Here is a 25,247-nt window from a genome sequence, read left to right on the forward strand (position 1 = left end):
TTAGGAAAGAAAAAAATTGTATTCTGAGGTTGCAAATATATATGGTAAGAACAAATCTTATATGTGTGAAGTGAAGGAACAAGAAATTCGTGTTGGTTTTGCTGCATCTCAAACTGAAAAAGTTGCAGCCACTGTGAGTGACAAGTGCCTAGCTAAGGTGGAAAAGGCATTAAATTTGCAGGTGGAAGACATGGAAAATGTGTTCCGATTGATGGCTACTCCTTGGGCCAGAAAGCATTGAGCCTATACGAAAAATTCAGCAAGGGATCCCCTGAAACAAATGACACCAAGTGATGAATAGGTTTGGACTGAGAAATATAAAAATTACTGGAAAGACCGCCTGCTGATGAAGAAGCTGCTGCCACATTTCTGGCAGAGTTGAAGTTTAGTAACTCTGTGGTTTCAGGCATCTACTGGGGGTCTTGGAACTTAGCCCCTGCTGATAAGGAGGGATTAAATACTGTATTGAGGCCATATTCTGGTTTAGTACTTTCCTGATTTTAATGGCCTGGTATTTTTCTGCAAATACATGATCTTGATGTGGCTTTCGTATGCCATTTGTTCTCATTTATCTTTTACACAAACCAGTTTTTAAAAATACTGTAGAAAAAAGGTGTTTGACCTCTCTTGGTAATATATCAACCCACTTAAAAACCCTTTTGCTTACTGTTGGTCACATTTAGGTTTAATGTACTTAATTAAAATATAAATTAACTTGCCTTTAGTTTGTTTTCAATAAAAGTATGTGTTAAATAGATGAGGGGGTTGGCCAACTATTGGCCATCAACTGTTTTTGTATGGTCTGCGAACTAAGAATGGTTTTTATGGGGTTTTTTTTAATGGCTGATAAAATATCAAAGGAAGGATAATATCTCATGACACATGAAATTTCAAGGAATTATATTTGCAATTTCAATGAATAAAATTTTATTGGTGTGCATAATTGTGGCTGCTTTGTACTACAATAGCAGAGTTGAGTAGTTGCAACAGAGCTTATGCTCTACAAAGCCTAAAATATTTACCCTCTGGCTCTATACAGAAGGTTTGCGCTGACCTCTCTTCTAGATGAGATACTTTCTTCCTCCACGAGTCTTTCATTGTTCCTAAAGGCACTTACGAAGTATCTTAGGTTGTATGTAATTGTTGGCTCTCTAACTCATATTACATTTTATTTGCTCTACTTTTTGAACATTTTTCTTACTGGTACATTCAGTCCCTCAAATATTTAAAAGCTTTATATGTGCTCAGTACTTTGGAAACAATGAGGAACTAAAGGTATAGTCCCAGTCATCCCAGAGTTCATTCATTGAGCTTAAATTTTTTTTTTTTTTAAATGTCAGCGTTCTTGGTAACAAGTGGAGAAGAGGAATGTCATTGTTATGGGATATAAAGCAATGCATTACTGCTGGGAGTCATTTGAGTCCCTGCCATTAATTATGCCTATATCCTAAACGTAGAGATTAACAGCTAGAAACTTTCTTGAAATAAAATCTTAACATTTTCTTGGCATAATATACTCATGTTTGAAAATTCTACGTTTCTTGTCAGCAGTAGTACTATAACTAGGCACAAAGTAAAAGTATGGAGTTGGTGGTCATTCAGATCCTAGCAATATACATATATGTTTATTTTTGTGTGTGTTTTTGCTGTGGTCACTGTTCAGAGAAAGTAGTTCTTTAGTAGTACATATGATACTTTTATCTAAAAATTGCTAACCCTTCTCTTGGATTTATCTGCAATATTGACTGTTAAATACTATTTGCCTATAACTTTTGGGGGCATGATTTGATTAAAAGGGCACATGACTGAACTACATAGACCTGGGTTTGAATTTCAGCTGTGCAGTTTATTAGCCATACTCGTGTATTATATACTCTTACATTAACTGCTGCTAGTCAGTTTTTTCATCTGATAATTTGGGAAATTATCAGCAGGGGAAGATTCAGTAAGACAACATTAGGCTTAGAACTGAAGTTGCTAGGCATTTAATTGTGCCACCTTGTTAGATATGTCAAGGGTGAAATAGATGGTTACCTGATATTACAAGGCAACGTCCTGAAATTATGCTGTAAAAGATACTATTTAAAACAATATAAGTAATTTGATGAGAAGGCTGGCATTACTTTGTAATGCAGTTGATTCTTAGAATACTGCCACTTTAATAGACTAAGAACTGAATGAAAATTTATGTAAATAACTAAAAAGTAGGGAATCTATCAAAGCATAATATGCAAATTGACCAAACAGCGGAACAACTTTGCTGACTAAGACAGGGCTGCGAGGGCCGAGCCCTTTGCATGAACTTCGTGCATCAGGCCTCTAGTTCATTGATATAATTAAATGCAGTGGCATTTGCCTAAATATAAAAAAAATTGCAATAAGTTTTATTTCCTTATTTTTAGAAAACATTGGTTATTTTTTAAAGAATAGGTCCTTTTTTCTTTTAGCAATTTGTTTTTGCCTTGAGGTACTAATCATTGGCTGAGTAGTTTTGCAGAAAGTCCATTTTATGCGTAGGAACATTTTCTTAATGCTGTCTCTCAGAGTTTGGCTAACATAATGGGACTAAATGATATAAAATATTTTCTTAGACAAGTATTTCTAATATCTAATATTCTTTCCATTAGGTTCTGCAAATATATGCAAAAAACTTTTAAAGTACGCAAATCCTTTAACACATATATGTTGAATATTTTTTCAGTGTGCCCTTTTTCATTCTTTCTAATGACTACAATAGTGATCCACTATGCCCCCTCACCTGGATGATTTACAGTAGCCTCCTAACTGGTCTCCCTGTTTTGCTTTTGTTCCTCACGGTCCTTTTTCCCCCTTACAGATGCTTGAGTAAACTTGAAAAAGCCCAAATCACAGGTCATGTTACTCCAGTGGCTTTCCAGCACACTTTAGATTTTATTTTACATCTTTATTGATGTGGTTCCCACCTCTCTTCATGGTTCCTTAACTTACTGCACTGGTAACCTCTTAGTACCTTTCTGAAACAGCTCATTCCTTCCTTTGTACTTGTTCTCTGCATGGAATGTTCTGCCCGGTCTTTACCTGGCTAGTTCCTCCTTCTCTGCTCAAATGTCCCTCCCTCCCTCCCTCATTACCCAGTCTACCTAGACTAGCCCTCCTCCTCCACCAGTCACTTTATTCTCACCTTGTTTATTTTCTTCACAGTAGTTCTCACTCTTTAAATTGTCTTGTTTTTATTGCCTAACTCTCCAACAGTAGAATGCAGACTTTACTAGATGTATGACCTTGATTCTTTCTCTCATTCACGGGTTATTGCAATGCCAGTAACAAAAGATGCTTAAATATTTTTTCAGTGGATGAATATATATTCCACTTAATGGATAAATTATTTCTTATTCATTCCCCTGTTGATAAGTACTGTGGTAATTTCCAGCCTTTTCTCTGTAAATGCTTTACTTTGCAGACGTCTTTGCATGATTCTGTAAATATTTCTGCAGAATACATTTCTATTATAAAAATGGATTTTTTTTTAAAGCCAAAGGGTATTTACACCTACATTCAATGGATAGTGCCAGCCCACCCTCCAAAAAGTTTCTGCCAGTTTCATATATCCTTATCAGCTATGGGCATCATTAATCTTTTCCATCTTTATCAGTCTGATAAGCAAAAACTACATGAGTTTAAACTCTTATGTGTATATTGTTTTTTTTATATTTGTCCTCAGATCTGTGTATACATATGAATATTAGCCTTTAATCTTATTTTATGTGTCTTATGTCCAGTGTGGCATTTAAAAAAATTTTACTGGATTTGTGACCCCCCAGGACTTAAAATTTTTACACACACACACACACACACACACACACCTGCCTTTTCTTTTTTGGTTTCAGAGTTTCAAGTCATGCTTATATTGGGCTTTTGACCATGGTTTTATTTATGTGTATACCACCCTTGTATATATCATATTTTATCTCATTTATTTTTTATATGTAAATATTTGACTAGTAATAGGTTTAATTTTAATATAAAGTAGGATGAAAAAGTAATCCAACTTTCACTTATTGAAATATCACCTTTTGCATTTATTAAATTGCGACATTATATCTGGGTGTTTTCTGATTACTATAGTTTTTTATCTGTTCCTACCCCAATACTGCTATTCTTTAATTGCCGATGCTATTGATTTATATTGTGTCAGTATTTGATACAGAATTGGTTCCATCTTATATGTGTTTGAGGCTTTTTCTTTACTGTCATACCTCCATTCCAAATGTATTTCAAAATCATTACACCTAAGAAATCTGAGAGTATTGTTGGGAGTACATTGAATTTATAAACTAAGAGAAAACTGACATCTTTATATAGGACAAAATTTTCTACTCAAAAAGACCTTTTTATTATTGCTATTTTGAATGAAATCTTTTTGTAATTATATTTTTCTGACTATCCTGTTTGTATTTAGGAAAGTAGTTTACATATAATTTAACTGTTGTTTTTATTAAAAATATAATTAAGAACTTTTCTGTGCAGCCTTTATCACACTGTAAAATCCACATAAAATGAGGTATAATAGTGTCTTTAAAATGTTAACAAAAAGTGTTCTCAGCTTGAAAGTATTTAGCCAAGCATCATTTTGTGAACTCATTTTGAGAAACAGGATTCTCAATTCCAAGATGTGATAGCAACAAATCCTTCCACATAGCTATATTGCTTGATAAAATATATTTGTAGCCTGTTAAGCCTTCTATGACTATTCCCTTTTTAGGGAAATCAAAATATTTTATCCTCATATTTGAGACTCAAGTTTGTAAGGTTTAGATGATTTGAGAAAATGCACATAAAGTACTCATGTCTCTTTTTTTTTTTTTGTAACTCCATTTTGTTTTAAAAGATTGAAGTACAAAGGTTATTTTAAAATCATATTTGGAGTTTAAATTATTTTTATCTGAAATGTTCATATACAGCTATTTTCTTATTTTCATTGTTATTTTTGCTATGCAAAGTATAGATAATAATGTCACAAACACCTGTGTACTCACCACCCATATTAACAGATGTAATTTTGCTGTATTTGTTTCATGTTTTTTTCCAAAAAAGCAAAAACTGAAAAGTTGAAGCCATCTCTAATACCCTTTTCAGCCTATTCCCTTTGCCCCCAATTATTAGGAAGTTAGTATGTATTTGTACTTTCATTACATATGAATTGTTTTGTTTTTTTAACCTAAATGGCATACAATTATATTTGGAAATTATAAAAATGTTCCTGTATAGAGGAAAGCTATTCGGTATGTACCTTGTAGTAGCATGTGTTTTAAAATTATACGCTGGAGAAAATCTGTCTGCTTTTTGTATAAAGTGAAAGTTTGTGTGTTTTTTTCTGGAGGATCGGGACTATTTTAGGATTGTGTCACTGATCATAAATTTATTGGTGAGACTAACAGTATATCATAAATGTAAAGGATATTACCATAATCTAATTATTTTAAAGAGTAAAATCATATTCTCAGACATACACAGTTGGCCTGAATGTGTTATATTAGTGATCATTGAAGAGAATTCTTGAGTATGCCCTAACTGGTTTAACTCAGTGGATAGAGCATCGGCCTGCGGACTGAGGGTCCAGGTTCAATTCCAGTTAAGGGCATATACCTTGGTTGTGGGCTCGATCCCCAGTAGGGGGTGTGTACGAGGCAGCTGATTGATATTTCTAATTATCTACCTTACCCCTCTTCCTTCCTCTCTGTAAAAAATCAATACAAATAAGTATTTTAAAAAACAATTCTTGAGTATAACATATACATATACTCCATAAAATATAAAAGAAGATTCCATCAAAAATAGGGGAAGCCAAAAAGCTACATATGTGTAGCAAAAAATTTTTAAGCATTCCATTTTCTCAGAATTCAGAAAAACTTGCAGTAGGGTGGTGACATATACATTAGATGGCTGGACAGAGCTATTAAAAAGTGTCTGAAATAACAGTTGATGCTGATAAGCCCTTGGTAACCTGGCCATGGGTACAATAATGCCTTCTGTGAAAATTGTATCAGTTTATGCTCCATCAGTATTTTGGAGCTATGTATCAAAGGCCTTAAAAGTTCTTACTCTTTAATCCAGTAGTTGAAGCAATCCCTGGGTGAGAGAAATTAAGAGAATTATTTGTATTGTTCAGCATTGTTTGAATAGCAAACGAAATGGGGAAGGACAAACTAAATATTCAAGATGGACACATCATATGCTTTACTACAGATAAGGATTTTATAAGGGTCTACAACACATGGACTTGATTTTTATATTAAAAGGATGCCTAACAGTAAGTTTAAATACCAAATATATCAAAATGTCATTGACTGCATATCATTATGGTAATGGCAAAGGAACATTTAATACTAAAAATATATATTACTTTATGGATAAGATAGAGAAGAGAATAAAATGAAGAAAGATCATTTGGGGAGCATTCTAATCCTTTCTAGCTATAGACAGTTCATGATTCTAATAGTCATTTTGCACCTACATAGTGAAAGATAATGCCAAAGGCATTAATGTTAGGTGTTTTGGAGGAACAAAAGTATGATTAGATACTAGAAGCCCGGTGCACAAATTCGTGCATGGGTGAGGTCTGGCTGGCCCACCCCGAATGGGCAATCGAGGCTGGGCAGGCGGGCGGGGGGAGGAGGGGGACTGCGGGAGGTTGGCCGCCGCCCCCGCCCCCGATCTGGCCAGTTGGCTGGCTGCAGTGCGTGTCATAGTGAATGGTCGTTCTGGTCACTTAGGCTTTTATATATATAGATGTATTTTTTATTGGCCAATCTAGGAAGACTCCTCTCAGAACACATATAGAGCTGAGGAGAAAAGTAAAAGCAGAAAGGAAACTAGAGTGAGTTATGACTTAAAAATTAAGAACTTTATTTAATCCCTGAGGATATATCAAAAATTTTATGCTCCTGAGCTAGAGTTGCATATTCTTACTTTAAAGCAGAATAAACAATTGGTTTTGGGTCTTCCAGTGCAGATTATTGGAAAAGTGAATTTTTGGCATGAACTGCCAGTATAAAACTGCTTTTTATAATAGAGCTGCTTTGTTTTTATATAGCAAAGTTACTCCCAGTGAGTAATCCTCAAACTTCTTGAAATCTTAGTTAATTCAGGTAATTTTGTCATGATGGGAACTGCAGAAGTAACTTTAGTTTGAAATCTGTATCATTTCAAGAATTATCATGTGGACTTTGACAGAAGCCCACTTAAAGCCGATGGTGAAGTAGAAGCTCCAGCCCTCATCGTGAAATTGAGGATCAGTTAATCATGCTAATCTTGTATAATAATGTGGAATGGAAGAAAATGTCCTTAACTTTTATAGCTGCATGAGGTACTACTGTATGTAATTTACTTTAAAGTCATTCTCTAGGAAGGCACAAATATGGCATGATATTAATAGTTAAGTATAGGTGATGTGGGTGTTCATTAGACAGTTGTAGCTACTCTTCTGCATATTTGAAAATTTCCATAATAACAAAAGAAAAACCTGGCTTGCTTAAGTGTTCCTATTAGAAAAGCTGAACGAAAAATTACTCATGGTAGTACTTTGAGTAAGGTATGGTTCAGGATGAACTTACTATGTAGATAGAAATTGTTACATATAAATGATATATATTTTTAAACCTTTATAGAGTTTAAATTAGAAATAGCAAGCTGAGTTTTGAGGTTTTCTTTACAAAAATATATAATTGAAAGCACATGTTTAAGTAGCAAGAATTAAAAATAAAAGGAAGAATGCCTGTGTCCATTACCTCCTTAGACTGGATAAGTTGGCCATCCTGGCACCCTCTTCCTTTTTCTAAGCACCACTGGGTGGTGACAAAGCTGGCAGAACACAAAGTATTCTTCAGTGGTCTGTAGTTAGTGGTCACTTACATCAGGGAACATTTAATAAGTCATAATTTTTAAGCATTTCCCCCCTTTATCGTGATTGGTACTTAATAGACATTTCTCATTTTGTTTCATAATTCTTTCTGGAATACCTATTAGATGAAGCTTTGATTCCCTGGATCAATCTCCTTATTTCTTTTTCATATTTTGTGTCTCTTTCTCCTTTATACTCTAGGAGTTTGTTTGTTCAGCTTCAGTTATCTATTTAACTTTTTGAATTTTGAATTTATTCTCTTCAAACTTTGTGAGAGTAGTAAATTGAAGCATTCTGGTTTTTTCTCTATTTTTCAGTTGTCAAAAAAAAAGAAAAGCTTTTCTTTGTTGAAGGTTTTCCTAAGTGTTTGGCAAGCCTTGCTTAAGTAGGAGCTTGTTAGGCCCTTAATGATTGGCAGGGTGTAGGGGAAGGTAGCTTGGCTAAAGCTCTGGAGGGGGCACCATGAGGAAGGCTTTCTGTTGGGGCAAGATTCTGCCTTGGTTCTCTCTGGACAGTATATTTAATTTCCTTAGTAGATAATTCTCAGGTTTTTTGTAAATTTGAATTTATCTGTGGGGCAGTGTAGGGAATGACGTAGTATATACTGTTGCTTCGGTAGAGCTTCATTTTCACGCCTACTGTGTACTTCCCCTCTGATTGACACCCTCCCTCACTTCCTAAACTTGCAGTGAAGAGCAAAAGTAATTTTCATGTATTTTGCATAAATTTTGAAATGCTATAAAAATAATAGTATTGAGAAGACCCTACCATACAAATGGATATTGTAAGTTTTGAACAAGAACTTGCTTTTTTCCATAAAATCATTGTAAATCATGGTCAGGTTACTAGATCAGCCCACATAAATATGGCTAAAATATGCTGCCTTTGCAACACTAGCAAGGAAACAGTACTATCAATATTTTTTCCTTGAAGCCAGATATACCAGAGGGCTTCTTAAATAGCTGCACAGCCTATACATGTGACTAGTTGGTTTCTGAGCCCTGTGGCATTGGCTAAGGAGCAGCTCAGTATAGAACATGTTTTAAATCCCCTTTCCCAGAAATATACTGGGAGCTGCAGGAGGGACCCATTTTCCTGAGAGCTGGAAAAATGATTAAATAGCCAGTCACAAAGATACCAGTGAAATACAGCATCAGTGGACAGAGAACCTGGGTTCTTTCCAGCATAGTATATCTCAAAGTGTAGTCCGAGGATCATTTGCTGCATCCTAGAGTGTTAATTTCAAATGCTGGTTTCTGTGTCGCACTCCAGCCCTAATGACCTACAGCATTCAACACATAATCCTGCTGAGTAAGTTACAGTTGACCCGAGGACAACATGATCTTGAACCACATACACACTTAACACACTGACTTTTCAGTTGACCTGCACAGTTCAAACCTGCATTGTCCAAGATCAGATGACAAATAGGAATCTACCTATAGATGCCGACTTAAGTTATATTCAGATTTTCAACTCTGCAGGTGGTCAGTGCTTCAACCCCCTCATTGTTCAAGGATCAACCGTATTTTATAATACAAGATTCTTATTGACTGGAATCACTGAACTTTACTCTTTTCTGTCCTTCATTTTGCCTTGTATATAAATTGTCAGTTGTTTCTTCTGTGGACATTGAAACAATTGTGTCCACAATTCTTGTCAACTTTAAGTGTCAAGTGATCTCTGTGGTGGTAAAAATCTAGTTCTGGAAGAGCAATTTTAGGGATAATCAATACATGCTCCTTTACCAAAGAAAATAGGACTTGAGAGGGCAGTTTTAAATGTCCTTAAACATATTAAACTCCTTTATACATTGATACAAACCAGTTCACACTTAAATATCTTAGTCCACATCTTTACATGTTGGTAACTCCAATAATTAATATATAGTGAAGATGAACTTGTTTAGGGACAGACTTTGTAATAAAGGAAGTTTTATTGGGATTATCTGGCTATGAGCCCTTACATTGTTCTTATCTGCAAATAGTTTCCTGTGTGATTCATTGTTTTCCTAAATATTATGCAATAAAGCTGAAATACAGACGTAAATCAGATGCTAAGATTGTTATACATATATAAATGATTACATTTTTATATTGATCAAATAGCATTACAGTCAGTAGTACTTGTATTTATAATCATTGCTACAAATTTAAACTTAGAAAAACTTTACTAAAAATCATGCTTTTGGTTTGAGTTGCAAACTTTTCACTTGAAAAGTAACTTCTTAGTAAAAAATCCACTGCTCTGATTCAGTCACCAAAATTACTTTCTTGAAGGTATTTTAGATTGCATCATATTATAACAGAAAACAATTGATCCTTCAAATGAAAATTTGATGTTTTTTTAAGAATCCCATTGGACTCCTGTCCAAAGAGGGTCTATGAATTTTTCAGTGAGAGTTAAAATGGGAGAGGCCTTTTGGAACCTAAGGAGGAGTTGATTTTGAACAGTCGCCTCCTACCCTTGGCTTTCATTATTAGAGCTCTTATGCTTTCTTCGTGATCTTCAATAATTATGCTTTCTGACATCTGAATATCTGTAGTTCGTATTTCTATAAAAGGAAGTGCTTGTTAAAGAGTTTTCACTGATAGGTTCAGCAGTGATGGAGCTGTGGTTGAGGTGTCTGAGGAGACCGTAAGGTCTTTGTTTCACTGTGTCATCTGGCAAAAGATGATCCTAGTGACTTATAATTATTAAAATCAAATTAATTTTAAATCCTAATGACTTCCGCTTATCTCTTTTAGGGCATCTGAAGTACACCATACAACATTTTTGAAAATTGTGCGTGGACAATGGCTACCCAAGGTTTGTATAATGAGCCTTTAGTTACTGAATTGGGGCTCTACTTCATTGCCATTAGCCCAGTCTGGCTCAGATCCCCCTTGCTTTCCTCTCTCCCTGCTTACTTATCAGGCTACCCTTTGCTTCATTTTCTGCTCACTCCTAATGGCTTAGTGAACTAGCAAACAAGCCACCAGCAGGAATCTAGTCTGGATGACTGCTCTGGAGCCTGGATGCAGTACCACTCTTCCACTGATTCAGTGAGTAACTGTTAGGTGGTCCCCTCTGAGTGTAGATATTTCGTCACCAAGTGAATCCTGGCTATCATTTTTTTATTCTTGGCTGTCTTTCAAATTTAACTTTATTTCTAAAAATATTTCAATGGATCATATCACAGATTTTTTTTAAAACTAAAATTAACATTCCTGTGGTAGTAATGCTGATACTGTTCGGTTTTTATAGCTGATCTGATGGAGTTGGACATGGCCATGGAGCCAGACAGAAAAGCGGCTGTTAGTCACTGGCAGCAGCAGTCTTACCTGGACTCTGGAATCCATTCTGGTGCCACTACCACAGCCCCTTCTCTGAGTGGTAAAGGCAATCCCGAGGAAGAAGATGTGGATACCACCCAACAAGTCCTGTACGAGTGGGAACAGGGATTTTCTCAGTCCTTCACTCAAGAACAGGTAGCAGGTAAGAGTATTACTGCCTTACTGGGAGTGACCGTGCAGCTTTGAGAATTAGTTACTCTACAAGCTAAGGTGTAATACTAACTTAAATAAGAACAGGGATTTTCTCAGTCCTTCACTCAAGAACAGGTAGCAGGTAAGAGTATTACTGCCTTACTGGGAGTGACCGTGCAGCTTTGAGAATTAGTTACTCTACAAGCTAAGGTGTAATACTAACTTAAATAAAATGGTGTGGTAAAGAAAAGGGAGTGATTGCAATGTCACCTTCACTGTTTAGAACAGCAGATATTCAGGGGATGCTGAACTGTGGGTAGTAAGTATTGAATTTACCCTTTCCAGATATTGATGGACAATATGCGATGACGCGAGCTCAGCGGGTACGAGCTGCTATGTTCCCTGAGACATTAGATGAGGGCATGCAGATCCCATCTACACAGTTCGATGCCGCTCATCCCACCAACGTCCAGCGTTTGGCTGAACCGTCACAGATGCTGAAACATGCTGTTGTAAATTTGATTAACTACCAAGATGATGCAGAACTTGCCACACGTGCGATCCCAGAACTGACAAAACTGCTGAATGATGAGGACCAGGTTAGCCATGACACGGCGAGCTTTTTAATCTGCTTTGAAGGAACGAGTCGCAGAATGTCTACCTAATGTTCGTGTTTGAAGATTAATGCTGTCTCTTAATTCCTGTACATTATAGGTGGTGGTTAATAAGGCTGCAGTTATGGTTCATCAGCTTTCTAAAAAGGAAGCTTCCAGACACGCCATCATGCGTTCTCCTCAGATGGTGTCTGCTATTGTACGTACCATGCAGAATACAAATGATGTGGAAACAGCTCGTTGTACTGCTGGGACCTTGCACAATCTTTCCCATCATCGGGAGGGCTTGCTGGCCATCTTTAAGTCTGGGGGCATTCCTGCCCTGGTGAAGATGCTTGGGTAAGAAAACATGGTCAGAATGTTCAAAGCTTCAAGGAGAAGAATGCAATCACACCATTTCTGATGAGGCTTTTTTCTTCTCCCCAGCTCACCAGTGGATTCTGTCTTGTTTTATGCCATTACAACTCTCCACAACCTTTTATTGCATCAAGAAGGAGCTAAAATGGCAGTGCGTTTAGCCGGTGGGCTGCAGAAAATGGTTGCCTTGCTCAACAAAACAAACGTTAAATTCTTGGCTATTACAACAGACTGCCTTCAGATTTTAGCTTACGGCAATCAAGAAAGCAAGGTAAAAGAATGTTCTAAATGTCGTTGTCATGGAGCATTGGAGACCCCCAATGTCATGTTCTCTGTGGACTCTCGGGAATTCATTGTATGCCTCATCCTTAGTATAGATCCTAGAAGTTAAACATCTCGGTTTCTTTAAATATTTGAGTGTCTGTGTGTAAAGGACTGAGTGAGGCAATAGGGATATAGCAGGCAGGCTTCTCTTATGCAGTGGTTCTCAACCTTCCTAATGCCGCGGCCCTTTAATACAGCTCCTCATGTTGTGGTGACCCCCAACCATAAAATTATTTTCGTTGCTACTTCATAGCTGTAATGTTGCTACTGTTACGAATCATAATGTAAATATCTGATATGCCATATGTGTTTTCCGATGGTCGCGACCCACAGGTTGAGAACCGCTGCTAGAGCTTTCATTCTTGGGTGGGAGATAGACACTGAAATAATAGCCGAGTTACTATTTAATTCATGTGTTAGGAGAAAGTAGGGGCTTTGAGAAAATATAAATGAACCACACCCAGTTCTGAGGGTTCAGGGAGACCTCTTGGAGGAATAATAGTTGAGTTCGGCTCTCAAGGATGAGAGAGATTGACTAAGTGAAGGTCATGGACAGGAAATGGCATCTTTGAAAGTCCTACTGAAGGAGGAACATGGCTAATTTTTGGAAATTCAAGAAAAGCAAAAAGTGACTAAAAGCAAAGGTCTGAGGTAGGACTACTGAGATAGAGTAGGTCCCACAGGGCCTGGTAGACCATGCTAAAAGTGCAGTGTGAGGCAGTCAAGTTTCAGCAGAGGCATGAAGTGATAAGATTTGTTTTTAGAAAATTGGGGTAGAGTTGGGAGGTGGGAATATGTAGAGAAGTAAAGGGCAATAATGGATGCTTATGGTATATCATCTCTTTGTAAGGTAGATATGATTAGGAAAAGCAATGAACCAAATCATTAGGAGTTTAAGTGCCTACTCTGGTATAAATTTTCAACAAATGAGCTTTGATATAATTTTCATAACTGGGCATTACTGTTGGCATACCAACATTGTTTCTTTTTTTCTCTTTTCTTTTTCCTTTTGCTATGATTTGTGGGAAGAAGAAAATCAGGCCAGAGTTGCTATATTCTTGGGAGGACTAGGATGCCTGAATTTGAATGGAATGCTATAGAAGGAGGGGTAAATAGGACCTCAATATGAGAGTATGGGTTATGTGGTCCAGGAATACATATGAGTCAATGGCAAGCTAGCTGAAATTTTTGTATAGTAAGATATGTTGGTAATATAATATGGCAGATTCCACAACTAACAATATATATATATATATGTCCTTCTAGCTGATCATCCTGGCTAGTGGTGGACCTCAAGCTTTAGTAAATATAATGAGGACCTACACTTATGAGAAACTACTGTGGACCACAAGCAGAGTGCTGAAGGTGTTGTCTGTCTGCTCTAGTAATAAACCGGCTATTGTAGAAGCTGGTAAGTATTCATGTCTATTCTAAGTTCTCATGTGCATAGCATCTGCAGTTCTAATTAGATTACTTTTCTTAGGAAAAGGTAATAGAACTTGACCTTAATGGGCTGCAAGTAGATGGTCCTTACTCAGTTTGCAGCCAAGATCACATTCAGACAAAGTATGTGTTCTGCTACACACCTGCATTGGTGCTCTTTAAGCCTAGTGTAGGCAGAGTTCTTACTAATCATAGAAAATGACAGTGAATACTTGGCTTGATAAAAGTTTTCAATTTTGGTTGTGGGCAAATGTGCTTTGCTTTGCTAGTAGACCTGTGAATGTATAGGAGAAATTATGTTACAACACGTTCTTTCGATTACAGTTGTATGCAGCAAAGTGGTTTTCTCGATTTGCTAGTGGATGCTCATGAGCAGTGTGTGCACTGGTATTCTGTAGACAGTGAGCAAATGTTCTCATATGAAAAAGTTTTTTTTCTTTTCCCTTTAAGTATTTTTAATGGAGCAGCTTGTATGTGTGCATGTTGGTGGCAGAGGAAGGGAGTAGGTGGTCTACACTAGGGCCTCTTGCTTTTCTCTATAAAGAAACAGTTACTCTTCACCTACCTAGCATCCTTTTTCCTTCCCATAACCCAACTAACTACATGTATCTGGACTCAAACCAAGCTTCAAATTAAAACTGTAGGAGGAAAGATGTAAGGGCATATAATAGAAAAAATTGGAAGACCAGGGTTGGCAACACCCATTTTCTCACTTGCTGAGATTTTACTTGAGAATCTATGGGAGAGAAAGGTTTTGATTGTTGAGGATAGCTGCTGGCAGTGCAGCCATTGGCCTGGGGATGGACAAGTGTGGCTGGGTTCATAGAACAAGGATGTAAATTCTGCCGGCTATTCCAGAAATGCTTGGAGTGCTTGGGAAAAATACAGAGTTTTAGACTTAATTTAACCAGAATTCCTGTGGTATTGAATCTAGAAATGTATGTGACTGGAGGCCTAGGAATATTCATTTTAAGAAGTTCCCCCAGTTATTCTGATGTTCTAGTTTATTCTGAAAATATTCAGTAGTACCTGTGCTTCAAGCACTATAATAAACACATGGTTTCCATTGGTTAACAAAACATACATGTCTCTGTTTATTCTTACTGTCTAGTGAGGTTGATAGAAATATGCAATGATTACAAATTGGAATGTGTGTTATGAGAAACAAACAGCAAATAGGAATACAGAATTAATGGGGTGGGGATTAAGAGAAAAGATTGCTGCATCCAGCTACTGAAGAGTCTGTATAATGAAAACTTAGTAACTGGGATGAATTGCTAGGTTACTGAGGTTGATGAGCGAGGCTGGGTCATACCGGGAAGAACTTACTTAGCCCTTATGTTTATTCATGCTTTATTTCAGCTTTGAAACTATAGGTGTAGAATGTTGAGGCCAGTTTGGAATGCTAGGTGGGATTCAGATTCCAAAGGGTTCCTTAACATTATGCTGAAGAATTTGGCTATTAACTTACAGATAAGCTATTGATGGTTGTTGAGCAGTGGCATAGTATCACAATGGGGTGTTTGGAATATTAATACTACATTGTATGACAGTTTGGATGACCGTAGGCAAGCAGACCAGGTCTCTGAGATGTATTATAGGCTTCTAGGAATGAAGTAGTTTGGTATAAAGGACAACAAAGGATGAATGTTGGAAACTTATGAAAGAATACATGGAATGTGACAATTTAGGGGCTAAAAGTGCAACCAGAAGTGGTATGTGGTGGGGAGATCATGAATACCAGGACGATAAATGGAACTACCAGGATGGATTGTTTAATTCGAGGAACAAAACCATTAAAGAAGGTGGCATACTCAGTGACTCAAATGTCAGTAGATAGCTGGAAATGTGTGGTACTAGAATATGGGGAGGCTGGGCTACAGATTGGGGAGTTGCCTTATTAGTTACGGGGGTCGGGGGGGGGAGGCCTCAGTGAGGAGGGAGCTACCTCAAAGTCATCTGCATGGGACTTTAACCCTAGACCTGCTGAATCAGAATGTGTGTGTAAAGTCTGGTGGGCATCTGGAGTTAAGATCCACTCTCAGAGTTAAGCGTCATAGTAGAAGGAGGGATGAAGTCTCGGAGGGAGAGAAGGTAGAAGGGAATCCAGTCACTTAACAAATACGGAGGGTCAGACTTGCTCGGGTCACTACTTAGTAGCTGGAGCTACGAGGAAGGAGCCAGGTAGGGGTGACCTCTGTCTTGTCGGGGAGGTAAACTCAGAGTTGGGATAAAGACTATGAAGGGAAAGTGCAAGGTGCCATGAGAATTATGGCAAGTAGGTCTCACTTAATTTGAGGCAATAAAACATACCTGAAAAATTAACAAGGAAACAAGAGAAAGTATCTCACCACATTCAGAAGTGATTTTAGGAGGGAGCTGAAGTGAAGCCAGCATGTGGGGAACTGAGCTTCCATTCAGGCACCTGCCAGTGTAAATGTCCGTCATTGGGGTCCTGGGTGAGGGAAAGTGTGAACCTTGGGAGCCAGTGCTTTATGCCGCCCCCGGTGGAAGTGTTCAGTGCGTTCTTTCTGATTCTTCTTACCTGGGCGTTTACACGCGCAGATGTCACCTTCATCTCGAGGTGACCTCATTATCCTACATGAAATTGTAATCCCTTATCTTGTTTTTTCCTATAGCATTTAATATCATCTGTCCACAAATAAACATAGTTTAGTTTATTAACTGTATATTTGTTTATTGTTTGCCTCCAACTAGACCACAAGCTCTATGAGACGAACTGGCAACTGGACAGTATCCTAGAAAATAAAAGGAAATAAAGGATTTAGATGGAAGGGGGAATACACTTTGGCAATAAAGAGGAACACCCTCCAAGACTAGAAAAGACACGCAGTGCTGATAGAATTGTTAGCGAATGGCATTGCCTTAGATCTTTTTTTCATCTTCCAGGTGGAATGCAAGCTTTAGGACTTCACCTGACAGATCCAAGTCAGCGTCTTGTTCAGAACTGTCTTTGGACTCTTAGGAATCTTTCAGATGCTGCAACTAAACAGGTAAATTCTGGGTGAGCCGGTGCCTTAGTGACAGAGTCAGGATGAGTGTGTACTGAGCATCTGTTTCTGTTTCCATAGGAAGGGATGGAAGGTCTTCTTGGGACTCTTGTTCAGCTGCTGGGCTCAGATGATATAAACGTGGTCACCTGTGCAGCGGGAATCCTTTCTAATCTCACTTGCAATAATTATAAGAACAAGATGATGGTGTGCCAAGTGGGTGGTATTGAGGCTCTTGTGCGTACTGTCCTTCGTGCTGGTGACAGGGAGGACATCACTGAGCCTGCCATCTGTGCTCTTCGTCATCTGACCAGCCGACACCAGGAAGCAGAGATGGCCCAGAATGCTGTTCGCCTTCACTATGGACTACCAGTTGTGGTGAAACTCCTACACCCACCATCCCATTGGCCTCTGATAAAGGTAATTTGCCAAAGGAGGTCACAATTTCAAATGAGCCACCTCTAGCTGTGGGATGGCTGCCCAGCATGAGGGGTTGATGATAGGAAGTGTGGCTGGGATGGGGTTCTGAAGTGTTTGTGTAATCAGTGCTACTCTTAAGTGATACCAGTAATTGTAGTGTGGTGGGAATGTTAGGCGAGAAAATGGTTTTGTTGAGCTGTATGCCAGTTCTTTGTTGTTCTTTCTTATCTACAGGCTACTGTTGGATTGATTCGAAATCTTGCCCTTTGTCCAGCAAATCATGCACCTCTGCGTGAGCAGGGCGCCATTCCACGGCTAGTTCAGCTGCTGGTGCGTGCACATCAGGATACCCAGCGTCGTACATCTATGGGCGGAACACAGCAGCAGTTTGTGGTGGGTAAATCTTAATAGTGACACCGGACATAAATCCATCATTTGCTTCCTCCATTCTTTCCTGCCTGAAGGGCTGTTTACTAATGGCTAAAAACCTGACATGTTTCTGTGGCTGCTGAGAGGATAAGTGGCCCCTAGTGATGTTTCCTATGACATCTCCTTTGCATCTTTGCATTATTAGGCTTACAGAGGGAGAGTGAGTTTAGGTGCTTCATGCAGTGTTTTCTCATTTCATCCATACAAAGGCTTACTTCTTAGGAAGTAACAGCCATAATTTGAATTTAAGTCTGTTTGATTTCAGAGTCTCCTCTTCTCCATTACAACATGAGTGTTACCTTACAAATATTGAACACACCATTTACTGTCTCTTCCAAGGGTGGTTTAAACTATTTCCACAGACGTAAGATTGCCAACAAATTTTAATAATAGCATTCCTGGAATCTTTACCCTTAAAGCAGCAGTTCTCAACCTGTGGGTCGCGACCCCTTTGGCGGTTGAACGACCCTTTCACAGAGGTCGCCTAAGACCATCCTGCATATCAGATATTTACATTATGATTCATAGCAACATTACAGTTACGAAGTAGCAACGAAAATAATTTTATGGTTGGGTCACAACATGAGCAATTGTATTTAAAGGGCCAGAAGGTTGAGAACCACTGCCTTAAAACTTTCGATGCCAAGTTTGCAGTCTTAAAACTAACTTCATTACAAGTGAAGACATTTCTGGACCCTCTGAATTTAAGACTCAGACCTTCAGAGAGTTCTCTTCTTTAATTCAGTTACTTTAGGAAGTAAGGATGGACCTTCCCATAACAGATTTTGAGAACCCCTTCTTGCTAGTGGCTTTGTGTGCGCACTCACCCAGGGGCTTTGGCTTTCTCCATTCTTTGGTATTGGCCTGTGGCTTATTAAAGTGCAAAGGCACCTTTTATTTTCAGTCTCTTTAGGAAAAAAGGTTTTGTTCTAAAAAGTCAGTTGTGCCCGGCTAGTGTGGCTCAGTGGTTGAGACTGGACCCATGAACCAGGAGGTCATGGTAAAAATATATTATTTTAAAATACAGTTTCTAAAAGTAGCAGAATTATAACCTTTTTTATTTTTTGTTATTTTTTTAATATATAGTTTTATTGATTTCAGAGAGGAGGGGAGGGAGAGAAACATCAGTGATGAGAGAATCATTGATTGGCTGCCTTCTGCATGCCTCCTATTGGGGATCGAGCCCACAACCTGGATGTGCCCTTGGCCCAAATTGAACCAGGGATCCTTCGGTCCGCAGGCCGATGCTCTATCCACTGAGCAAGACTGGCTAGGGCATTATAACCTTTTTTAAAATTCAGATACAGGGAAAGCACATAGCACTTACTTTGCAAAAGCTAACGTTTTTCTCTCATACAGGCCTTCAACTGAATAGTCTGGGGAGGGGAGGTGTGGATTTTCTGCTGGCAGCTCAGTAGAATTTTAGTAGTTGGTGATAAAACTTTGCTAAGTTTTCACCAAATATACATAGGTGTATAAAAATGGAGCATGTGAAAGAAAACAGTGACAATAGTCTGAGCATTGCTTTCTCGTCTTTCAATTTCCCTTTTACTTAGAGTGGTGGGTGCCCTCACTGGAAGAAAGTTCTCTGTGGGATTCAGAGGCCTATGGAAGCACTGTGGGGAAGGGCTGCTGCGTGGACTTAATGCTACCATGAGGCCCCTTTCAATGACGTTCAACTTAATGGAATCCTCCTTTATTCCTGAACTAACTGCAAATTCTGGAAAGCTTTGGGTGTATGGTGTGACTAGTAATTGCTACCCAGAACAGAAAATCTTAGTTTAAAACTTTAGGAAGGAGAATGCCCTATTTATTAACCATGTTTCTTTTGGTAGGAGGGCGTCCGCATGGAAGAAATAGTTGAAGGTTGTACCGGAGCCCTTCACATCCTAGCTCGGGATGTTCACAACCGAATCGTAATCAGAGGACTGAATACCATTCCACTGTTTGTGCAGGTATGTTGGTTTTAAGTGAAGTGTTCTAGATTTTGGTTGTCACAATATTTCAGGATTTTAACAATTAGCAAATTTTCAGGAAATTAGAGACCAAAGTAAGAGTACAGACATTTCATTTTTGTCTATCACCATTTATAAAACAACAATACTCTGCCCATGTCCCCCTGCCAAAGCATGAAAAGTAGAACCTCAACGTGTGAGGTCCTTTATGTGGAATACATTTAATTTTATGAAAATTCCCTTCATTAAACACTTTGGAAAATAATTTAGAGAATACGGTCAAGTGCTACTTAATGATATTTCTGTCATCAGTGGTGGTACCATAAGATTATAATGAACTGAAAAATTCCTGTCACCCCATGATATCGTACTGTTACAGCACAACGTGTTACTCACGTGTTTGTGGTGATGCTGGTGTAAGCAAATCTATATATACCATTGTGTTACAAGTCCCCATAGTTAGTATTCAGTAGAGGAACGTGCTGTATAGGCATGTGGCCTAGGGGTGCAGTGGGCTGACCATCCAGGTTAGGGATGTGCTCTGGTGTTCACATGCACTGCTCAGACTTACCCCTTCGCCAAGCAGGGCATGATTATGCTTTAATACAAGTAGTGTGAACGCCATTTATACTCAGTTGGGAACGTTTGTACCACAATGGGGTGCTTGCTGTGCTTTAATTTAATTAGGCTTTCATGTGTGTTTTCTCCTTAGCTGCTTTATTCTCCCATTGAAAATATCCAGAGAGTAGCAGCAGGGGTCCTCTGTGAACTCGCTCAGGACAAGGAGGCTGCAGAAGCTATTGAAGCCGAGGGAGCCACGGCTCCCCTGACGGAGCTGCTGCACTCGAGGAATGAAGGTGTGGGTAAGTAGAAGGGGAACCAGGACCTCCAGCTGGTGCGTACAGTGATGCCTCCATTTTTCCTGAGAGCCTTTGTTTCTGTCCTCTCCTAGCAACGTATGCAGCTGCTGTTTTGTTCCGAATGTCTGAGGACAAGCCACAGGACTATAAGAAGCGGCTTTCAGTGGAGCTGACCAGTTCTCTCTTCAGAACAGAGCCAATGGCTTGGAATGAGGTAGGCAGTGCGAGTGCGTGTATTTGGTAGTTGGCCAGAGCAGTTCATGTTTCCCCTCAGAACACTAGGTATATGTGCATTGTCGCCGACTGTCCTTAGCTTGAATGGTCGTTCATCATGCTATGTGGGCAACGACTAAGGGAGAACTACAGCTTTCAAAAGCCTGCTCAGAACGAACTAACTGCTTACCTAACCTTAGAATTCACAGGGAGGGAGATGACAATTATCAGAGTAAAGAGGCAATCATTAAACACTGAGTTGGGGGTCATTTTGCCACTACATTTCTGGCTGAATTTCTATGAATTTTAGTGTATGTCCTCCAGTTATTCATTGAAAAGTAGTACGGTACATAGTAATATACAGTTGAAGGGAAAGAGATACTACATATTATTCGTTAAAAAGAAATGCCAAACAGTGAGTGATGTGTTACTAGGTTTTTAACAGGCAGCCTTGACATGTTCCAACTTGAGCTCTGAACTTCTCCACCCACCGCCTCCCCAAACCTGTTCTGTCCTCATTTTCTCCGTCTCAGTTCATTGCAGCTTCCGCACAGGCTCAAGTCCTCCCTCATGTCCTGTTGCGGGGAGACACTTTGCCTGTTTTGTTTTCTGTTGTATCTCTAGCACCTAGAACAGTGCCTGGCACATAGTAAGCACTTAATGTATATTTGCTAAAAGGATAACTGTGAATTTTTAAAATACTGTGTGCAATGGGAAAACATGTTTCTCTTGAGTATCAGTGGTTGATCTTCGTGGAGTGGAGTTTGACGTATCTATTATATACTTCTATATTTTGAAGTATTTCTGTATTTTCTAAGTATTTCTGTTATGTTTAAGAGCGTACTTTAAGTTGAGAATCTTCATGTTGCTTCCTTGTTTTGTACCTGTTTATCTAGACGGCCGATCTTGGACTTGACATTGGTGCCCAGGGAGAGCCCCTTGGATATCGCCAGGATGGTATGTGTCTCGTGTTTCTCGATTAACTCTAGATCAGGCTTTATCAAAAGAGCTAGTTCGCTGACCTGGGAAGCCAGTGTTGGCAGGAAAGCAAGCAGTGGCAGCAAAGTCAGTTCTTCAACAGTATCACACCACCACCACTTGTCCCTCCTGCCGGGTTTCTGCTTATTCTTTTGTGTGTGTGTGTGTGTCGTCAGAGAAGCTGTTACTGGGGTCTACAACCCACCCAGGAAATGAGAGCATGGGAAACTTGTGTCCCCAAGCTCAGGGCTGGGTGGGTATTTATCTAGTTGTATGATCGAGTTTTTCTGAAAAGCTAATTCAACTCTTGGTAATGGAGATGGAGCATGGGGTAGGCGACCAACAGCTGTAACTATTCATCTTAAATTTGTTTTTCATAAACAACTAAAGCCATAGCTTCTTTCCTTGACAGACATAGAACCTTTAAGATAACACATGTAGAAGTTCCATGGGAAATGATGTCTTGCATTTTCTCAGTACCTTTGTGGGCATCCCCTGGACTTCTCAACAGCTAGGTCTGCCAGGCTTCCTTGTTGCCTCCCCTCCTGCCCATGGCTTCCTGGTGCCTGGGTGGTCGTGTGCAGTGGGAGCTGTGCTTCCTCCTGAGGAACCTGTCTCTGGCTGGGGAAATGCAAAACGTTGAGGGTGAACTGAAGGCGGGACTAGCGCTGCGTGGGTGGCCTGGCCGTGGGTGGTTACTTGGCTGAAGAAAGCTAGAGGAGGAAGAGGCTTGAGGAGCGCTTTCCAACAAGTACGTAGTCCTCCGGCGTCCCTAACCTCAGTGGTAACCTCTTTCTCCTCTCACTCCCTTGCCCGTTTTGTTGCCACCCCGACTCCTGTAGATCCCAGCTATCGTTCTTTTCACTCTGGTGGATACGGCCAGGATGCCTTGGGAATGGACCCAATGATGGAGCATGAGATGGGTGGCCACCACCCTGGTGCTGACTATCCAGTTGATGGGCTGCCAGATCTGGGGCACGCCCAGGACCTCATGGATGGGCTGCCTCCAGGTGACAGCAATCAGCTGGCCTGGTTTGATACTGACCTGTAAATCATCCTTTAGGTAAGAAGTTAAAAAAGCCAGTTTGGGTAAAATACTTTGACTCTGCCTACAGAACTTCAGAAAGACTTGGTTGGTAGGGTGGGAGTGGTCTAGACCGATTTGTAAATCTGCCACAAAAAAAACACACAAAACAGCTACATACATACTTTGAAAGGAGATGTCTTAGAGCATTTGAATGTTCTCAGATTTCTGGTTGTTACGTGGTCATGTGTGGAAGTCATTAATGTTTTTTGCCACAGCTTTTGCAACTTAATACTCAAATGAGTAATATTTGCTGTTTTAAACATTAATAGCAGCCTTTCTCTCTTTATACAGCGGTATTGTCTGAACTTGCATTGTGATTGGCCTGTAGAGTTGCTGAGAGGGCTCGAGGGGTGGGCTGGTATCTCAGAAAGTGCCTGACACACTAACCAAGCTGAGTTTCCTATGGGAACAATTGAAGTAAACTTTTTGTTCTGGTCCTTTTTGGTCGAGGAGTAACAATACAAATGGATTTTGGGAGTGACTCAAGAAGTGAAGAATGCACAAGAATGGATCACAGGATGGAATTTATCAAACTCTAGCCTTGCTTGTTAAAATTTTTTTTAATATCTGTAATGGTACTGACTTTGCTTGCTTTGAAGTAGCTCTTTAATTTTTTTTTGCAGTAACTGTTAGTTTTTTAAGTCTTGTAGTCTTAAGTTAATAGTGAATACTGCTACAGCAATTTCTAATTTTTAAGAATTGAGTAATGGTGTAGAACACTAATTCATAATCACTCTAATTGTAATCTGAATAAAGTGTAACATTGTGTAGCCTTTTTGTATAAAATAGACAAATAGAAATGGTCCAATTAGTTTCCTTTTTAATATGCTTAAAATAAGCAGGTGGATCTATTTCATGTTTTTGATTGAAAACTTTATTTGGGATATGTATGGGTAGGGTAAATCAGTAAGAGGTGTTATTTGGAACCTTGTTTTGGACAGTTTACCAGTTGCCTTTTATCCCAAAGTTGTTGTAACCTGCTGTGACTCAATGCTTCAAGAGAAAATGCAGTTATAAAAATGGTTCAGAATTAAACTTTTAATTCATTCGATTGTGTCACCTTTTTTCCTTGTTAGCACATGGTATAGTGAGGGTAACCAGTATATTCGCGTACACAGTGAACTCAGTGGGCAAAGGTGGAGCCTTTACCTTGGATGGGCAGGTTGGCCAAGTTTCTCCAGCAGTGGCACCAACAGTGGTTTCAGCCGTGAACACGGATTCTGACCTTGTGTGAGAGGCGAGATTCCACCTTCTCCAACTAAAGGACACTGGGCTTAGCCAGGGGTGGGCAAACTTTTTGACTCGAGGGCCACAATGGGTTCTTAAACTAGACCGGAGGGCCAGAACAAAAGCATGGATGGAGTGTTTGTGTGAACTAATATAAATTCAAAGTAAACATCATTACATAAAAGGGTACAGTCTTTTTTTTTTTTTTTTTTTTAGTTTTATTCATTTCAAATGGGCCGAATCCGGCCCACGGGCCGTAGTTTGCCCACGGCTGGCATAGACCCTGTGGCCAAGACTTCACCTGGCTTCTGTGTAATCTTGCCCAAGTGACCAGAAGGCCTCTGTCTCTTTGGGCTGCACAGAGCAAAACTGAAGCCAATAGGAATTCCCCGCCCCACACCTACTGTTCTAGGAATGAAGAATTAACCACCTGGGCTTTAGACCCCAAGCACCTTCACGTAAGTTAAGTCTGACTCACTTGGAGAGGGGAATTCCTTCAGCTCCCCTTTGAACGGATAATTAAGTTGGTTTAAGTGTAGATGTTTATCTGAACATAGACCCAGAATGGGCCTTTCCAGCTACTGCCAGGTGAGCCCGTCATCCTGGCGGTAGGTCTCCCAGCTTTCCTCCCTTAGGGCAGAGTCAGTAGACCTGTTAAGACTTGTGATTTGGTCTTTTAAAAGTGTGGTTTGTGCTTAGGGAGGGCTGTTTCTGATTTTCTGTGGGTGGCCGTTTGGATAAAATTGAAGTTAATTCAGAAAAACCACGACCAACAAACTATCAATTTTAAATAAAAACAGTATCGGTATTTTTCTTTTGCCTCACGGTCCAATATGACTGGTAGGGGACTGTGTGATCACGTGCCCATTAATCGCTCCCTTCATACATGAGAGTGGCCATCCTGCAGTTAAAAATGATACCTTTACACAATAGTTTGACTATATCTCATAATATTAAACAAAAGAAAGTCATAAATGCATACT

At 39.3% G+C, this 25,247-nt stretch overlaps 1 protein-coding gene across 2 annotated transcripts in view; it reads left to right on the forward strand.

The window, feature by feature from the left end:
* Positions 1-24,088, forward strand: part of CTNNB1 (catenin beta 1) — a 38,252-nt gene extending 14,164 nt beyond the window's left edge. The window contains exons 2-16 of one of the 2 annotated variants that reach the window (XM_081105852.1): positions 10,627-10,687; positions 11,126-11,356; positions 11,692-11,945; positions 12,061-12,299; positions 12,387-12,588; positions 13,908-14,052; positions 16,995-17,098; positions 17,177-17,515; positions 17,750-17,908; positions 19,780-19,899; positions 20,612-20,762; positions 20,852-20,973; positions 21,869-21,929; positions 22,793-23,013; positions 23,329-24,088. In XM_081105852.1, the coding sequence (XP_080961978.1) occupies positions 10,675-10,687; positions 11,126-11,356; positions 11,692-11,945; positions 12,061-12,299; positions 12,387-12,588; positions 13,908-14,052; positions 16,995-17,098; positions 17,177-17,515; positions 17,750-17,908; positions 19,780-19,899; positions 20,612-20,762; positions 20,852-20,973; positions 21,869-21,929; positions 22,793-23,001 (2,349 nt within the window). In that variant the 5' untranslated portion in view covers positions 10,627-10,674 and the 3' untranslated portion in view covers positions 23,002-23,013; positions 23,329-24,088. Of the gene's footprint in view, positions 1-10,626; positions 10,688-11,125; positions 11,357-11,691; positions 11,946-12,060; positions 12,300-12,386; positions 12,589-13,907; positions 14,053-16,994; positions 17,099-17,176; positions 17,516-17,749; positions 17,909-19,779; positions 19,900-20,611; positions 20,763-20,851; positions 20,974-21,868; positions 21,930-22,792 lie in introns of both variants that reach the window. The other variant, XM_081105851.1, reaches the window with a different exon arrangement.
* The last annotated feature ends 1,159 nt before the right edge of the window (positions 24,089-25,247 follow it).

This window comes from Myotis nattereri, assembly GCF_964212035.1.
Source record: "Myotis nattereri genome assembly, chromosome: 14".
NCBI lineage: Eukaryota > Metazoa > Chordata > Mammalia > Chiroptera > Vespertilionidae > Myotis > Myotis nattereri.